The sequence below is a fragment of the Lepisosteus platostomus genome, chromosome 19 (genome assembly GCF_059453375.1).
Source record: "Lepisosteus platostomus isolate fLepPlt1 chromosome 19, fLepPlt1.hap1, whole genome shotgun sequence".
Taxonomy (NCBI): Eukaryota; Metazoa; Chordata; class Actinopteri; order Semionotiformes; family Lepisosteidae; genus Lepisosteus; species Lepisosteus platostomus.
This window is the reverse complement of record NC_142629.1, coordinates 2,138,743-2,153,843: the sequence shown is the minus strand read 5'-3', so window position 1 is coordinate 2,153,843 and position 15,101 is coordinate 2,138,743. Positions and strand designations below refer to the sequence as shown.

At 45.7% G+C, this 15,101-nt stretch overlaps 1 protein-coding gene across 3 annotated transcripts in view; it reads right to left on the bottom strand.

The window, feature by feature from the left end:
* cpped1 (calcineurin-like phosphoesterase domain containing 1) overlaps positions 1-15,101 on the bottom strand; it is a 62,736-nt gene that overhangs the window by 34,297 nt on the left and 13,338 nt on the right. For all 3 annotated transcript variants that reach the window (XR_015928291.1, XR_015928292.1, XM_088612411.1), the window contains exon 3: positions 4,194-4,616. Coding sequence is in view for 1 of the 3 variants with exons in the window: in XM_088612411.1 (XP_088468537.1) it covers positions 4,194-4,616 (423 nt within the window). In the remaining 2 variants the exon portion in view is untranslated. The remainder of the gene's footprint in view (positions 1-4,193; positions 4,617-15,101) is intronic.

Below are 15,101 nucleotides of genomic sequence, written 5' to 3'. Positions count from 1 at the left end.
ACAGCCCCACTGCTGGCACTCAGTAAGGGTGCAGTGTGGGTTACAGAACAAGACGCCTGCATCAGAGAGGCTGCTGGGAATGTCAGCAGAAGATCCCCGAGTCCACTGTAGTGGCTGGGCAACTGTAGGAGACAAATGGCCACGTCTTCAGCCGCATTAAATGGACACTGCTGCCCTGGTGGACGCGCAGCCAGGTCACCTGCTCCTCAGAGGACATGCCGTGTGAACCTCCAGCTCACCTGGGTCAGCCAGGAGCACGGGGGTGAGGCAGGTTCAAGCATGAAGGCTCCTTTTGCGTCAGGCAGGAAACGGGTCACCTAATATCTGCCCCCCACTTTAAGCGATAGACAAGTCGTGTTTTGCAGCTGCGCGTCTATGAAGCCAGGCAGAAGAAAACTACAGCAGGGATCTCAACTAAAAGAAAAAGTCTATCCATCTGTACCTGAGCTTAAAATACAAAGACACAACAACTTTTATTTAGATTTATGGCTCTTATCGTTTGCAATGATGCACTAAAGCGAAACCAAGGCTCGGACGCGCTGCCCAATTCCCTGCTGGATTCGGTAGTTTTCAGGAGAGGAATAACTGAAGTCGTTTATTTTAAAGAAAGCGGGGCAAGATGAGGGAAAGGCAATAAACGCATTTTTCCAAAATCGATTCCAAAGGAAACGTCGGGTGGACGGGGGGAGGAGGGTTAGCAAGAGCTGATTAAAGCAATGAGGGCTGGATTGCGAAATTGATGATTTGAACCGAAAATAATTCCGACACGCAGCCTCATACAGTACACAGGCAGCGCCGCTCTATGATCAGAGACATGCTTCCAGAGGGAAAAGGCTGTTAAGGTTATGAGCTTCCCACATTCCAGGGAGATTATATAAAATATTGTTCAAGTCATATAGATACATTTTTCAACATTATATTGCATCTACGGAATCCAACACAGGTTTTAAAATTAACTTACAGAATAAGCACTTTTATGCTATAAACCCTCACTGAGACATCAGTTCTGCTTGTGTTTCCCATTGCCGTACACATTGGAATCAAGACTAAAGAAGGCACAGAACAGCTCTTTTTTATTTTAAAGCTGCTTGTGCGCTCTTTGCAGCCTGAAAGGTCCGTGAAGCGTGACGTGACGGCGATCGCCTTCAAACGCAGCAAACGGAAGCGAAACGGGCGCCTTTTTTCCCCCCAGTCGCCATCAAAAATGTGAAAACAACATGCGTCCGGCTCATAGAGAGAAGCCCAGAACAGGTGATGGCAGCCGAAAGCTCAGGATCCCCCTGCTCTGTGAGCAAGCCGGCAACACAACCAGATTCTCATGCTGTCTACAAAGCTGGCCCAGGCTCCAATGGGGTGGCCAAAGCTGCACGCAATACCGTAGATGACTTCTGACTACTATATTGGCCACATTTAACATAATATCCCTTGATTGCGAATGCTGCATTTTCACAACGCATCCAAATGTGGTGTTTGCCTTTTCATCGCTTCCCCACCTTGCATAGAAGATGCACATGATGTGTCAACATAGACAAAAGTCTTGGATTTCCCCATCCTCTACTAATGTTTTACACGTTTCTTCTACCAGCATGTAACGCTATGCGCATAAACGACTTCTGCCAGGTGTTTTTGCCCAGGCTGGATTTCTACTGCTGTCTTTTGGAATTTCACTTGTCACTTTCCTTAAAGGGACCACCAGCTTCCCGCCATCTCCCCTTGAACTTCTCGTCTTCCTGCTGGACTGGCACCGGGAAGCAGCCGGCTGTTACATCTCGCTCAAAGCTCGGTCGCTGTGCTGTTCGTTTGGAAACTGCTCCAGAAAAGATCCCATGGGGCTGTGATTGAGGAGAAGACGTGGAGATGCCCAACAGCGCCACAGACGACCCAGCTACAACGCCTCATCTACAGGCGTCTCGACATTCATACTTGCTGAACTGCTGCCCCCAGTTCTTCATCCCTTTTTTCTGTTTGCAAGGAAACTATATTTAATCATTAAAAATCCAAAATGTCCGCAACCCAGCATCAAATCCAAATCACATGAGAGGATCAAGTCAGCAAGCCACAAACAAATATCACAGGAGAGCACACATAATAAATTACAACAGCATTACTATGTTCAAGTAATATATTGTTACATTACGTGACATTTCAATATCAGAGTGGCACTTTGAGTCATTTACGTTGCAGGCAGTCCCCTTTCCTAATTTGATGTCAAGGTGCAGGAGACAGATCTTTTGTGTTTCAGCTGAGCGAGCTGCTGCCTCGAGAGGGGCAGCTGGGAGATAACAGAGCTATCGTCACGTTCCGCTCGCATTATCAGCTGCGCCGCACATGGCGGACTGTCTAACGCACCGAAATGTCCACTCGCAAAAAAACGACGAGCGTGTTGATCTCGGGGAAACTGGCTCAGATCGTACCCGACTGGCTGACGGAGAGAAGCAACTCCTCCCGGACGCCTTTCTTGGGGCTGACATTTACAATGCATCCAAGAATAAAATATTAGCATGTGACCTTGTCAGGGCCTTTGAGAATTATGAATACTTGGATCAGGTCCCCTTGTTGTTTCCTGTGTTTGAGGATTAAAAGGATTCAGATCTCCTCACCGGTATTGCAGGACATTCCCCTGTGGCCCTAGGATGCATCTGGTTGCTCTTCCCAGGACTGATCCCAGAGCAGAAATCATTTTTGTAACGCAGCGACCAAGACTGTACACTGTATTCTAAACGAGGTCTTACTAGCGCAAGGCAAACTTTTAACATAACATCCCTAGATGTTGCTGAACTGCTTTTCTGCAGACACACAAGATTTGATCAAGGGGCAGCCGCTGGCACAAGGCAAATCAAACCACAAGCCTGACAGCCATACAAAAATTAATCCTTAATCTTTTTCTCTTTAAAGTCTTCAACCAAAACCTTTCATCTGCCTTGATGTCCTTCTCAATGTAGGAACAGTTCCCCTTATTTCACTTCTTTACACACAAGACATTAGAAAAGATTTCCTACACTGAAAGCTAATTTCCTTTTAACTTCAACAATTGAGAAGAAAGGGGATCACAAGACGAGCTCTGCACTCATTACAAAGAAATGAGCTGAGCTCTGCCATGGTGGACACGTCGTGAACACATTTCTTTTTGCGAGTTACAGTAAAATAAAACAGAAAAGATTCCGAGGAAAGCGCCTTAATCACGGCATGGAAGCCTTTAATCAATAATTCAGAGGAAATGTAACACTATCTTGATAAACTCTATCTATAATTGATGGAAGGGCATGAGAAATGTGTATGAATAGGGAAGAGCTAGTATATTGCACAGCTATGTATCACTTATGATTGTGAACCTGGTAAAAGTTTGAAAACATGCACAATATCTCTTGATATCATTAAGGCCTCTCTGTCTTTCTTTCCATCTTTCAGTCACACCCAAGCTGCAGATTACTAGGGCTGTAGGTACTTTACAGCACACATGGATCTTGTGAGTTCTTGTGCGTTTGGAGCATCTGACAGCTTTGCTGTTCCTGATCCGAAAATTGGCAAAAGTCACCGGTTTTCAGAGTGGCAACATCTCTCACTTCTCTCTGCAGTACATCCAGGTTTTGAACTGAGTATAACTACAAAATAACAAACACATTCATTGCCTTCCCAGCATACAGCCACTGCTCTAGTCAGGGCCACTCAGCGGCTTTCAGCTACACAGTGCAAAGAGCACTCAACCAACACAACAGGCCATGCGACAGAGCTGACAGAGCTGACACAGTGAGGTCTGGTCTCCAGTCTGCCTTCTAACACAACACCCTCGGCACAAACTGGGCAGAAATTGTTAAATCAAGCTTTTGGGAAAAAAAAAAGAAAAGAAATTGGAAACCCTAATTTGGGAGCTGAGCTGGAGGGCATGACAGCGCAGCAGCGAACGTCTCCTGAGAAGCGTGGGGGTGGGTGTGCAGGGGCCCCGATTCCTGGTCGCCCACACGTCCTGCAGCTGTGCCCTCAGACTGAACTTCCGAATCAATCCACCGATGAACAAGCTGCCGTCGGCTCTCGCGGGGCCGGAGTTTGCAGGGGAGCTCAAATTTGACACCTCGCTACTCGCTGCGGGTTTTTTTAAGGCCTGAAGATGCGACGATCTGAGCCGTCCACGCCCGCGGGCCGCGGACTAGCGGAAGTGGGCCTCCCCCCCCCCCCCCGACCCCGCCATGACCCACCTGCCTGGGCGAAGCGCTGCAGCAGCGCCTCGCGGACCTCCCGCTGCAGGTTGAAGTAGTCGTGCTCCTCCGCGGGCGAGCGCAGGAAGAGAGGGATGTGCTGGAAGACCAGGACGTGGCGGGGGGCCGCCCGCCGGGCCTGCTCCAGCTGCCCCGCCAGCCAGGCGTCCTGGGCGTCCCGCAGGCCGGGGCAGGCCGTCCCGTCGAAGAACAGCTGGGAGTTCAGCACCAGGCACAGGACTCCGCCCACCCAGAAGCTGAAGTAGTCGTCCCCCCAGCTGCGGCGGTACTGCGCGACGGCCTCGGGGGTGGGCGTGTTGCCCAGGTCGTGGTTCCCGCTGACAAAAACCAGCGGGATGGCGGGGTCCATCTCCCGCAGGGCCGCCTTCAGGTCCCTCTCTTGCTCATCCCTCCAGGGCGCGCCTGCGGAGATGCGGAAGGCAACGATTTTCCGTTTTATTCCGCTATAGGTTACCACTTCAATGTTTTGCTCGTCTTGCATTCCATTTAAATTCACATACCGACATATGCCGGCAATAATCAATAAAGCCAACTGAAAAAAAAACAAAACGAGAAAAGCGTGCACCGGATCAAATGTCTCTTCGTATTCAGGCTGTGAAGGAAACCAGAATTGTTTCTGAATAAAATTAAATTTTCCAGGCAGTCTTAAACAGCAGTGCAATTCAATACTTCCAATAACAGCCTTTGCTCATTTCCAATTTGACATTCAAGTCATCTAATTGCCCACTGTGGATCCTTAACATGCAAAGTGGAAAGAAATGATGAAAGGTGTTGGGTTGTCTATTACAGAAATAAAAACAGTAACGACAGAGCTAAACAGCAAAACAAACAGACGACCCTACCATTTGTTAAAACTGACATGCACCACGCTGACATACAAACCATTTACTTTTTCATTGCAAGCTATTTTTACACCTCATCAACACAATAGGCTGTAATCTTCCACACACCTGAAACCTCAGCCTGTGCTCGAAAAAAAGGCAACAAGTCAATTAAAATTAGTTACAATGTAACAGACAGTAGTAGGAAATACACTGTACATTAGATTTCACACTTGACCTTCAGAAGTGGAAATGATTTAAAATCAGAACATAACGCGTTGCAAACACTAAAGCATGGTTCTAAACACTATTATTTTAGAAACATTCCCGATGGTGTGATTTAACCATTGCTGCCTTAACGCTCAGAAATTCTATTTTCCCATTTTTTCTATAATTCCATCCATTTTCTATCTGTTTTATCCAGTACAGGGTCGTGGGGGAGCCTGAGCCTATCCTGGTAAACAAAAGGTGCAAGTCTGGATGCACACCAGACAGGATGCCAGTCCATCACAGAGGAACTAGCATTCTAAAGAGAATTTAAACCATTTTAAATTGTGCCCTTCTATGCTCATTTTTGCTTATGTAACAGGACATGTTGTTGTTTAATTCAAGTGCCAAGCCATGCAGTTGAACACAACACATAGTGTTAGGTCAAAGTAATGTGCTGTGTCAGCGTTCCTTAGCTTACAGGACCTAAAGGATGCTCTGAGAGGCTGAAAAGACCTGTCTGCCTGTGCTGTACTTAAATTAGTTAATGTACCCATGCATGAATGACAACTTAGTTCAAATACAGACTGGTTTAAGTGACAGATTCATTCAGATCACGTTGTCTGTGCATGTTTTATGTTGTAAAAATGAAACAAATTCTAGAAAGACTAAAAGCAAACCCTGTGCACAATGGAGGATACAACGCAAACACTGCTATAAAGAGATTAACATTAAGAGGTAGCCAATGTGTGGGCACACATGTACAGGACAGACTATGGCCCCCTAAGTACAAATACTCCAGTGAAATATGTCATCTTGCCTTCTCAGACTGCAAAGAACCATATTAAAAGACTGAAAGTCTGTACAGACAGAGAGTCTCATCAGTAAAACACACAGACCCTCTTTCATTATTGATTCCCCAGGTCATTCGCAATGATGTGCTGCATGGCCTCTAAGATCATCATATTATTCACTTTAAACAGTAATTAAAGAACTCTTTATTGGTGCTTAACGCTTATTAGCACTCAGGACAAGAGGCTTAAGAACTGCATTTGCCCTGCCACAGCTGAGCAAATCTTCACAATCACCGTTTGATTCGGCCACCTCAAAAACAATGACTACCGCGATTATCTGATCCGTTTTCTCCAGGTGACTTGATTACAGGAAGTCGTTTGTTTTTTAAGGACGTCTGTGAGAAAAGTAAAACAAGTCACAACTCAGTGCCCTGTGCTTCTTGGATAGGTTCTGCGTCCACTCCGAGTTCACAGCCCTTACCGGGGCAATAGCTTTCGGAAATTGGATGGATTAGCCCTTAAGCAGCACATGAGACACTACACTGAACAGAGTCCTGAGGTTTCGAGGGTCTCATCAATTTACATTCCCCACAAGAACGTGGTCACTGGTCCGTAAACTGCTCCCTAGATAGTGCAGTGCAGTGTTTTCATTGTAAGGAAAACATTTTTCCCCGATATAAAGTGAAACAATATCGCTTTGCATGCTTCAACTTCACCAGCCTTCCAGAGTCAAAAAGGCTCAACGGTAAAAAAAATAAAATAAAAAAAATCTATGTCCAATATGAAACCATGGCAAGGCCACAAGCCTCAAGCTCCGAAAGGAACACGTGAAGGACAAACATGCACAAATAGGCAAGGAAACACAAACAGTGAAACACATCATCTCGACAAAAGAAATACACAGCAAGGGGACATATTTAGGAGCCCAGATGCGTTGATACAGGCTCATACGGCTGGGAGGAGAGTGGTGGCTGTAACTGATGTGCTGATTAATGCAGCTGGCACACACAACCTGTCCCACGTCCTGATGCTAATCGATGTTGACACTGAGCTGTCTGAAGGCTCCTGACCCTTGCTCTACACTTTCTTGCTGCATTAAAAGGCTTCTCATCTCCGGCCACCTGCAGATTATGATACATGGAGACAAGGGGCTCTGCGGGGATCTGGAGAAGTGATGAGCTCCTGGAAACGATTCTGATCGTCTAAAGTGAACTGCTGTCCAGCCTTCCATCCAGTTCTATACGGGATCAATTTACTATTATTACCAACACCACAGCCATAAAATGATTTTATTTTTTAAAAATGAGGAACTAATCATCACAGGTTAGCTTTACCTAACGCAATTTATCCTCTGTTGCTATTCTCTGTTGCTTTTCTTCAGTGAGACAATCAATCAGGACTTGGTGCTCGGCAGCAGTATGCAGACACAGTTTTTCTGGAGGTGCAAAAACTCAGCATGAGATATTGCCCTAACACACTGTCTGACTAGGATTTAATCGGAGTGCTGAAGCTCCTATTTCCCTATTGGCCTATATGGTTTCATCTTCCCTCCACTTCCCAGAACAGTGCAGGGTGTCAGCACCCTCGGGACCTTAGCACCAATCTGGGTGGTCTTTCGTTAACTCAAAACGGAAGCAGGCATGGCCCTGCTGCACATTGCATCTCCAGGACATTCAGATGTGAATTTCATGATCTCCCCTATAACTATCTCTGCAGAGCCCAGAGCTTTAATTTGTTGCTTGGCCCACAGCTTGTCTCCCACTCCAGATTTTAAGCTATACTAAACAAACACTCATTGCAATGAGGTGTGTAGCCAAGGGTGTTGGGGAACCCGTCACTTTCTTAAAAGAATAGGATTAATTTGAATCTCTTAATTGTTTACAGTGCCTTAACATTCTGGATGCTGACATTCAATTATTGTGTCTCATAAGTAAAGATTACTTCTCTTTTGGGCAGAAAAATGTCTTGCAAAGACTCAGTCAAGCAACTTGCTTCAAGTAAGAAGAGAGCTTTAAGATCTCAGTCTGTACCCATAACTTTAACAAAACAATCTAATAACATCTTTCACTCTCTTGTTAATTTATTTTGTTTTTGGAGGGTGGAGGGACATTAAACTAGTTTCTGTGACCAGTGTGGTAACACTCCACTAAAGAAACATTTAATGTGAGGAACAGAAAGAATGGCAGAAATCCCATTGTTAAAATGGTTTGCCAACTTTCGACAGGCACTAAAAGGAGCTATTATTCGGTAATTCACAAGGCTTGGGCAAAAGTCCAGCCCAGGCTGAAACAGCAACAGAACCTTCTGTGCATGGCACCAGTTTAGCTAAACTGTTCTGGACTCTTTGTCTATGTGCCTATAAACACCAGCAGCAGTTGACAATTTCCGCGTATGATAACAGAATAATGCATTTCATTCTCATAACAGAGGTAACAAATGCAATTCTGTTTGTTATGAATAAGGTAAGTGTCTGCTGATGCCAGCTGGTTGGGAGGTGGTGTTTCTCAATCAACAGCTTTTTTTCCCCCTTGCGTGATATCCAGCCTCCTTCTCCCTTCCCCTCATTTATGCACTGAGAGCGTGCCAAGAAAGTCACTAAGGTACTGAGGGGAATCAAGACATATTCCCACGATCAGCAGTCTCAGAGGTGTGATGCATTTTTATTCTTGCTTACAGCCACCTCTTTACTTCACAACAGTCAGATAACTGGACAGAAGGCTGCAGCTGATGACCTCCTGGAAAACAAAAAGGAGTCTCTGGCCAGACAGCCTCTACATTGATCTAAAACTACAGACGGAATGATCAAACAGTCCTTGGAGGAGGAAAAAATAAATAAATAAAAGGTTGTGCACAGAGCTTTTCTGCAGCTTCCTCGTGGCGCCACTGAAGGCAGCTTCCCAGCCTCAGCAAGAGGAATATTAGAGCTGTGGCAGAAGTGTTTGTTTTCGGTGGGGCCAACAATGCAAACACTACTGTACAAATATGTGTGAGGACAGGCGTGACGAGACGCACATGCAGACGGATAAGAAACACAGAATACATGTTCAAAAAAAAGCACAAAGAGTATACAGGGAAACATTCCTTGCTGTATTTTTTAGTTTGCATGAAGACCTGCCTTAAGATGTTTTGACCCCCCAGTTAAAGGGTTGGAAACGTCCTTGGGATGGGTTTAGACAAGCCTGCCTCGAGTTTTCTAGCCCCTGGGCTCCTGTGCGGCTGGAAATTGCCGTCTCCCTTGGACGCTCTGCTCTCTGCAGCCTGTCAGGTCCTGGCCTCCATTATGTAGAGGAGCATGGATTGGTTTGGAGAGCTCCAGTGCATTGTGGGTCCCAAGGGTTAATGCTAGTCTATTTTTAAAAGCTGCTTTTGACCTCATATGCATAATAAAAGCGACCAGACAATAGAAAGGTGAAGGCTAGAAACAGTATTTCAGCTTTGCAAATTATTATAATTACAATTACCATAATTATCATCATCACCATTAACCATATTAGCTTGTCTATTGAGAACATGTGTAAATGCTGCACAATACAAAAAAATCCAGGTATCTCAATTCCAGTTTAGCAAAATTAATTAGCTGAACTGTTACCATAACATCTGGGGCTGCCGTATGGTCTGATGGTGCTTCTTTAGCAACAATTTCATTTTTTTAGGAGAATGAAAAGTTTACCGGGAATCTTCTTTATAAAAATTAAGAAAACAAACCCATGTTTAACAAATGAATTGTAAGTAACAGAAAAAAAAACAGCACTACAATATCTCACAATAACTGGGCAATTGAAGGGAATCCATTGTTATCAAAACAAAACAAAAAACAGCAAAAAAGATGATCAGGTTAAAGAGTATGCAGGGGATGTTGTTTTTCAGTGCATGTAGGCTCGAGTCTCTCTGATTTCTTCACAGATCTTCAGAGTAATTCAAGACAAAGGTGTGAGATTAAACAGCATTCTACCAGTGAATAAAACTAGATTAAGGCAGAGTGAGCTAATTTAATTGAGTGGGTGTTTTATGTTTTATAATTGAATCACTGAGGATAAATACTCATCTAGCGATTGCTGAAAACATCTGGTTCTGAGTAGGTATGTTTTTTTCTTCTTCCAGGAACAGAAGGTTTTTATAACTATTAGAAAAATGCATCCTATCATGCACTGTGCACACAAACACAAAGAACGCTACAGGCGAGGGTAAAAGCCTTGATCTCGATCTGTGTTTATTATTTCTAATACCTAACGTCAAACCTACAAACAGCAGGTAATCCCCGTACTTCAAGTCTAACTCTAACTCTTTAAAACATTCTAAACCCCAAATGCCCCTGAAAGAAGACCCTGGACTCGTGAGGTCCCCCGTAAATCCTACAGCGGTTGTCCTTCAGGTGCAATGTATCCAATAAGACTGGCCACTTCAGCCTTCCACAGACTGCTGCCTGACCCCTGAGCCATTAGTGGTACTATTTAAAATAAATCTCTACAAGTCATCAAGCACAGAAGGGGGCGAATAAAAGAAAATGACTTCATCTATTAGTGCTGAATCTCCAGAGTTGACAACCCAGGTTAATTAATTAATGAATCAATTCATGAATTGCTTAAACTTATATAGCGCTTTTCTGGACACTCCACTCAAAGCGCTTTACAGGTAATGGGGACTCCCCTCCACCACCACCAATGTGCAGCCCCACCTGGATGTTACCCCACTTAGACCACAGTCGGCAGAACCAAACACACACACACACTCCTGTAAGAGCCTCTGCGATCCCTCTCTGTCCCTTCAGCCCATGTAAGTGCAGGGAATTAAATTTATTAGTGGCTGTTGCTCTCATTAACGGTTCTTTACTCTCTCATTTGCTCCTGGGAGCCTGTCCTCATCACGGAGATCAAATCACATGACGATAAACCTCCGAAAATACAAACAAAGGCAATATCACGCCCTCTCCACACGGGCAGATAAGAACAGTACATCTCCCACACGTCTCTACCATCCCCACACCCTGCTATCCAGTAGACATCCTGATTCCAAACCCTGACAAATGTCTTGTCAGAAATTCCGGTTTGGATCAACGTGTTTATGCCTCAGCTGTCAGAGCAGAAAGCCCGTAATTGATTTGATCCCATCTTTGCGCTCGTAGCTAATCTCGTGTGCAGCGCGCCAACAATGGGAAAACACGATTTCCCGATGCAGCACAAAGATTACACCCCATTACTGCCGACTCGTTACGCAGTACAGACCTGTGGTCAAAGGTAATGGGCTAAGCCTTCTCTTAATTGCTGACTTGCCTTTTCAAATAGCATATATTTAAATATTTTTAAAAAGTGATAAAAGGATATACCATATCTTTCAATTTGTTATGCTTTCTGGGCCATAGCAAAGATCGAAGATAACATTAATATCCTCTTTCTGCAGGCAAAACTAAAAGAAGCACATCTATCTCTTCTGCAGATAGAGCTTGTGTAAAACTACCTTGAAATTCCATGCATCTAGGAGCTGTGTAAACAAACTTTTCCATCAGGACTGCAGGCTTCTGGTACATGATTTTGGAAAAAAAAAAAATTGACAGCAAAGCAGATTTCTTACGGAATTATACAATCGGTCTGATAAAAATAGGACAGTGTGTGTGAAATAAGTACTTCATAATATCTCCCCATTCCTCCTATTCCATTTCAAAATATGCACCCCTCTATGTGATAGCAGCATGGGGTTGTGTAGTTCATTCTGCTTAGATTTTTATTTGCTGCACCAATTAACACTTTAAAAAGAAGCCACAGAAGGCTTAGAAGGCATCTGAAAAGTGAAGGACAGGAGACAGGCTGGGAAAGCATTGCCCTGCTGCCCAGAGCATTTTTGCCATTCACTACTCAGCATGGTTGAGAACACAGACTCTCTTTCCCTCTGCACTTCTTGGCTATCAGCTTCTGAAGCTAGCTGGTTCAGAAGCACACCGAAAGTCAAACTGAAATTAAAACCCAAAACCCCAACTGAGCACAGGCATCACAGCTAATGGGTACAGCAACTGGTCTAAAAATCAACTGAATGAAATATGCAGGCAATGGAACCACTGAAGCATGAATTGCTCGCAAAGGAGCTCAACACATGCAAACAATGGAGTAGTAATGGTCTTCGTCCGGTCAAAGTCGCCAACCCACAGTGTTCACGCATCCTCCCAGTAGTCACACGCTAATGGCAACATGCCATAAAGGCTAAGAGGGCTCAAGTCTGCAGAGTATCATCAGCTTGGGAACATGGGAAAGGTTACAAAAGAGAGGAAGCCATTCGGAATATACAGCCCATCTGGCAGTTAGTAGCTAACTGATTCAAGGATCTCATCGTCCTGAAAGAAGGCTGCCTATTGGCTTCAATAACTTGGCTGGTTATCTTGCTCCACATTCCCACCACCCTGTGAGCAAAGACGTGCCTCCTGCTCCTGGCTTTAAATGCACTTCCGTGTAGTTTCCACTCATGCCTCCTGATTCCTGTTTCTCTGTTCATTCTGAAGAAGGCCCTGCTGGGTTGACAACACACATTCTAAAGGGAAATGCGAGCAGCCCTCACTGCAGAAAGTCTCACCTAAGCTGGGGCGATTCCACAAAGTCGGGGGACATACAAGAACAATTTTTACACGGGAGGTGTGCGGCCCTCCGGTGACCGTGGTGCACAGAGCGTGCGTGTGCGGCGAGTCGTCCAGGCCAGGCAGCAGCAGCAGCAGCAGCAGGGGCAGCCCTCCGGCTCTGCTCTCCTGCCAATCCGTCAATCCGTCAGCCCGTCAGCCCATCCGGGAGGCCGAGCCACTGCAGGCAGGGGCCGGGGAGGGAGCGGCTTCAAGGCAGAGGCGCTGTGCTCGCGCGCCGTCTGGAGTGAACGGGGCTTGGCGTGAGCACACGCTTCTCCGCCAGCCCGAGCAGGCCCTCTCCTGCTACACTGTGTAGTGTAGCAGGCCCTCTCCTGCTACACTACACAAAAGAGAACTCAAACCGACCGGCACGGGGTTCTGGCTCTGCTAAGGATCTGTGAGGAAAGCACTCAGCAGCGCGTGCTCTGGCCAGGGCGGAATGGGTGGAAAAGCATGGGTGTTCAAGCAGGTGTGGGTGTCATCAATTCTACGTCAATTGAATTCTCCTACCCCCCCTCTGAGAATCTGAGAACAAGTGAAGCCATCACTCCCGCCAGCACGTTGTCAGATTTCTTTTAGGCACTGGATTCCGAACGATCCGATGAGAAATAGTGGCCACGCATTGAGCTCTCGCTGACCCCTTGAGAAAATCCCCCCCATCTTAGCCGGTATTTCTCGAGACAACTTGCAGGTGCCTCGTGGACTAGCACTGTAAACACAGCGGATAAACACCTGCCCTGCTCGGGCAGAGAGCTGGCGACACATTACATTGAGCGGCCCGAGATGGACCGGTCACAAGATGGACCAGTCACAGCGGCGCCAAACACCTTGCTCTCCAAACCATACTGGCAGAAAACCACTGAGTCCCGACATGACCAAGCAAAACGTGTTTTTCACTGAGATAATTCTGAGCTGTTTTTAATTGAGTTATATGTCAGGGAATTTTAAATTGCTAGGAAATTGCTGGAGTGCTGGCAAAAAACCCAGAGAATTATAAATAATGAAGTTCGAGCTGAAGCTGAATTTAATTTTCTTAATTGAAATGAACAAAAGAAAAGTGAAGAAGTGATATTAAAAAAAAAACCTATGTGATAAGGAAAAGGAGAGCATTTCCACCCTGTAGCCTGATCTTTCCATGACTCAGAAGCTATGCAAGGCTGGTCAGTATTGGGATGGGAGACCTCTAAAAAAAACAGGAAGTGCTTTCTTTGTTTTTGAAGTGCTGTCCAGTGACTGCTAGGTCTTTAAAGATCCAATGAACAATTCCTAGGAACTTGGTATCCTGGCTAAATTCAACTGTGATTACCAAGTAATTTTTCACTTTGCCTGATCTGATGTGCCGTGGGGCTGCTGTGGATCACCCAGGTGAGGGCTGTACTTCAGTGTTGGATGAAGTTTTCAGTGAAGGCTGACAGCCTATCTAGGATTTAGAATGGCAAGACGTATTCAAACAGAGAAGAAACCTGCAAATTAACATTTTAAACTCCTTGTATCAATCTTTCTGCACTTTTCACACTTTTTGGGTTGGGATCAAACCCATGAGGCACATTAGCGACATCCATTATGCGATTGCGCCCTGGATAAGGGCACCGCCCAAGCAGATAAACAACCACCACAAAGAATGATGATGAGGACGATTTCAACACCACTTACTCAGACAGCAAGGAACTTCGACTGCCCCGTGAAGCTCAGCATGCTCACAAACAGGTGCCAAGTTATTTAAAAAAAAACAACACAAAACACAAGTGGGAAGCCAGCAGGCTCCTGTGAGGACCAGCTCAGCGGACTTCCAGAAATGAGAAAGAGTGACTGCTTGAAAGAAACATTGACCGGAGTGAATCAGTGCAGTGAGTAACTCAAGGAGCAAACAAGTCAATGAACAGGAGGAGCCATTCCCAATAAAGCACAGCCTATACAATGCAAAGCACAGGAGGCTTTCTATTCCTGGCTGTTTCTGCACATTTGCTCCTCTCAGTGACAATGCAGCAGCTCCCCTGTGAACTCCTGGCCACCCTGCAGATCTATACCGACCGCCGCTGAAGAGGCCGGACCCCTCTTTCTGCATCCCACCTTCCGCCGCGAGGACAATGACACATGCTTCAGCCTTCTCCACTCGCTCTTTTATCTGCCGGAAAAAGAGGCTCCCCCTGCCTCCTGCCTGGCACTCTCATCCTCTCTCCCCCGCCTCTATCCCTCCGCTCCTCTGATCCCACTATCTCAGACGCCAGCTGACGTGCCTGCTCCTGCCACACAGTTCTTCCAGCTGACTGCGGGGACAAGGGCCGACAGTTGACTTTGGCGTTGGCCGCAGGTACTGGGTATCCAGAGCACCTTACGTACCTCTGTTAGGTTTGTGATGGTTGTTAGACGTGGCTTATTATTGTTTTTTTAGCCAATGTCTCCATCCCTGATGTTATAATGTACTGCGATGCTATACAGCACCTTTAAAAGGAATCGCGCCACA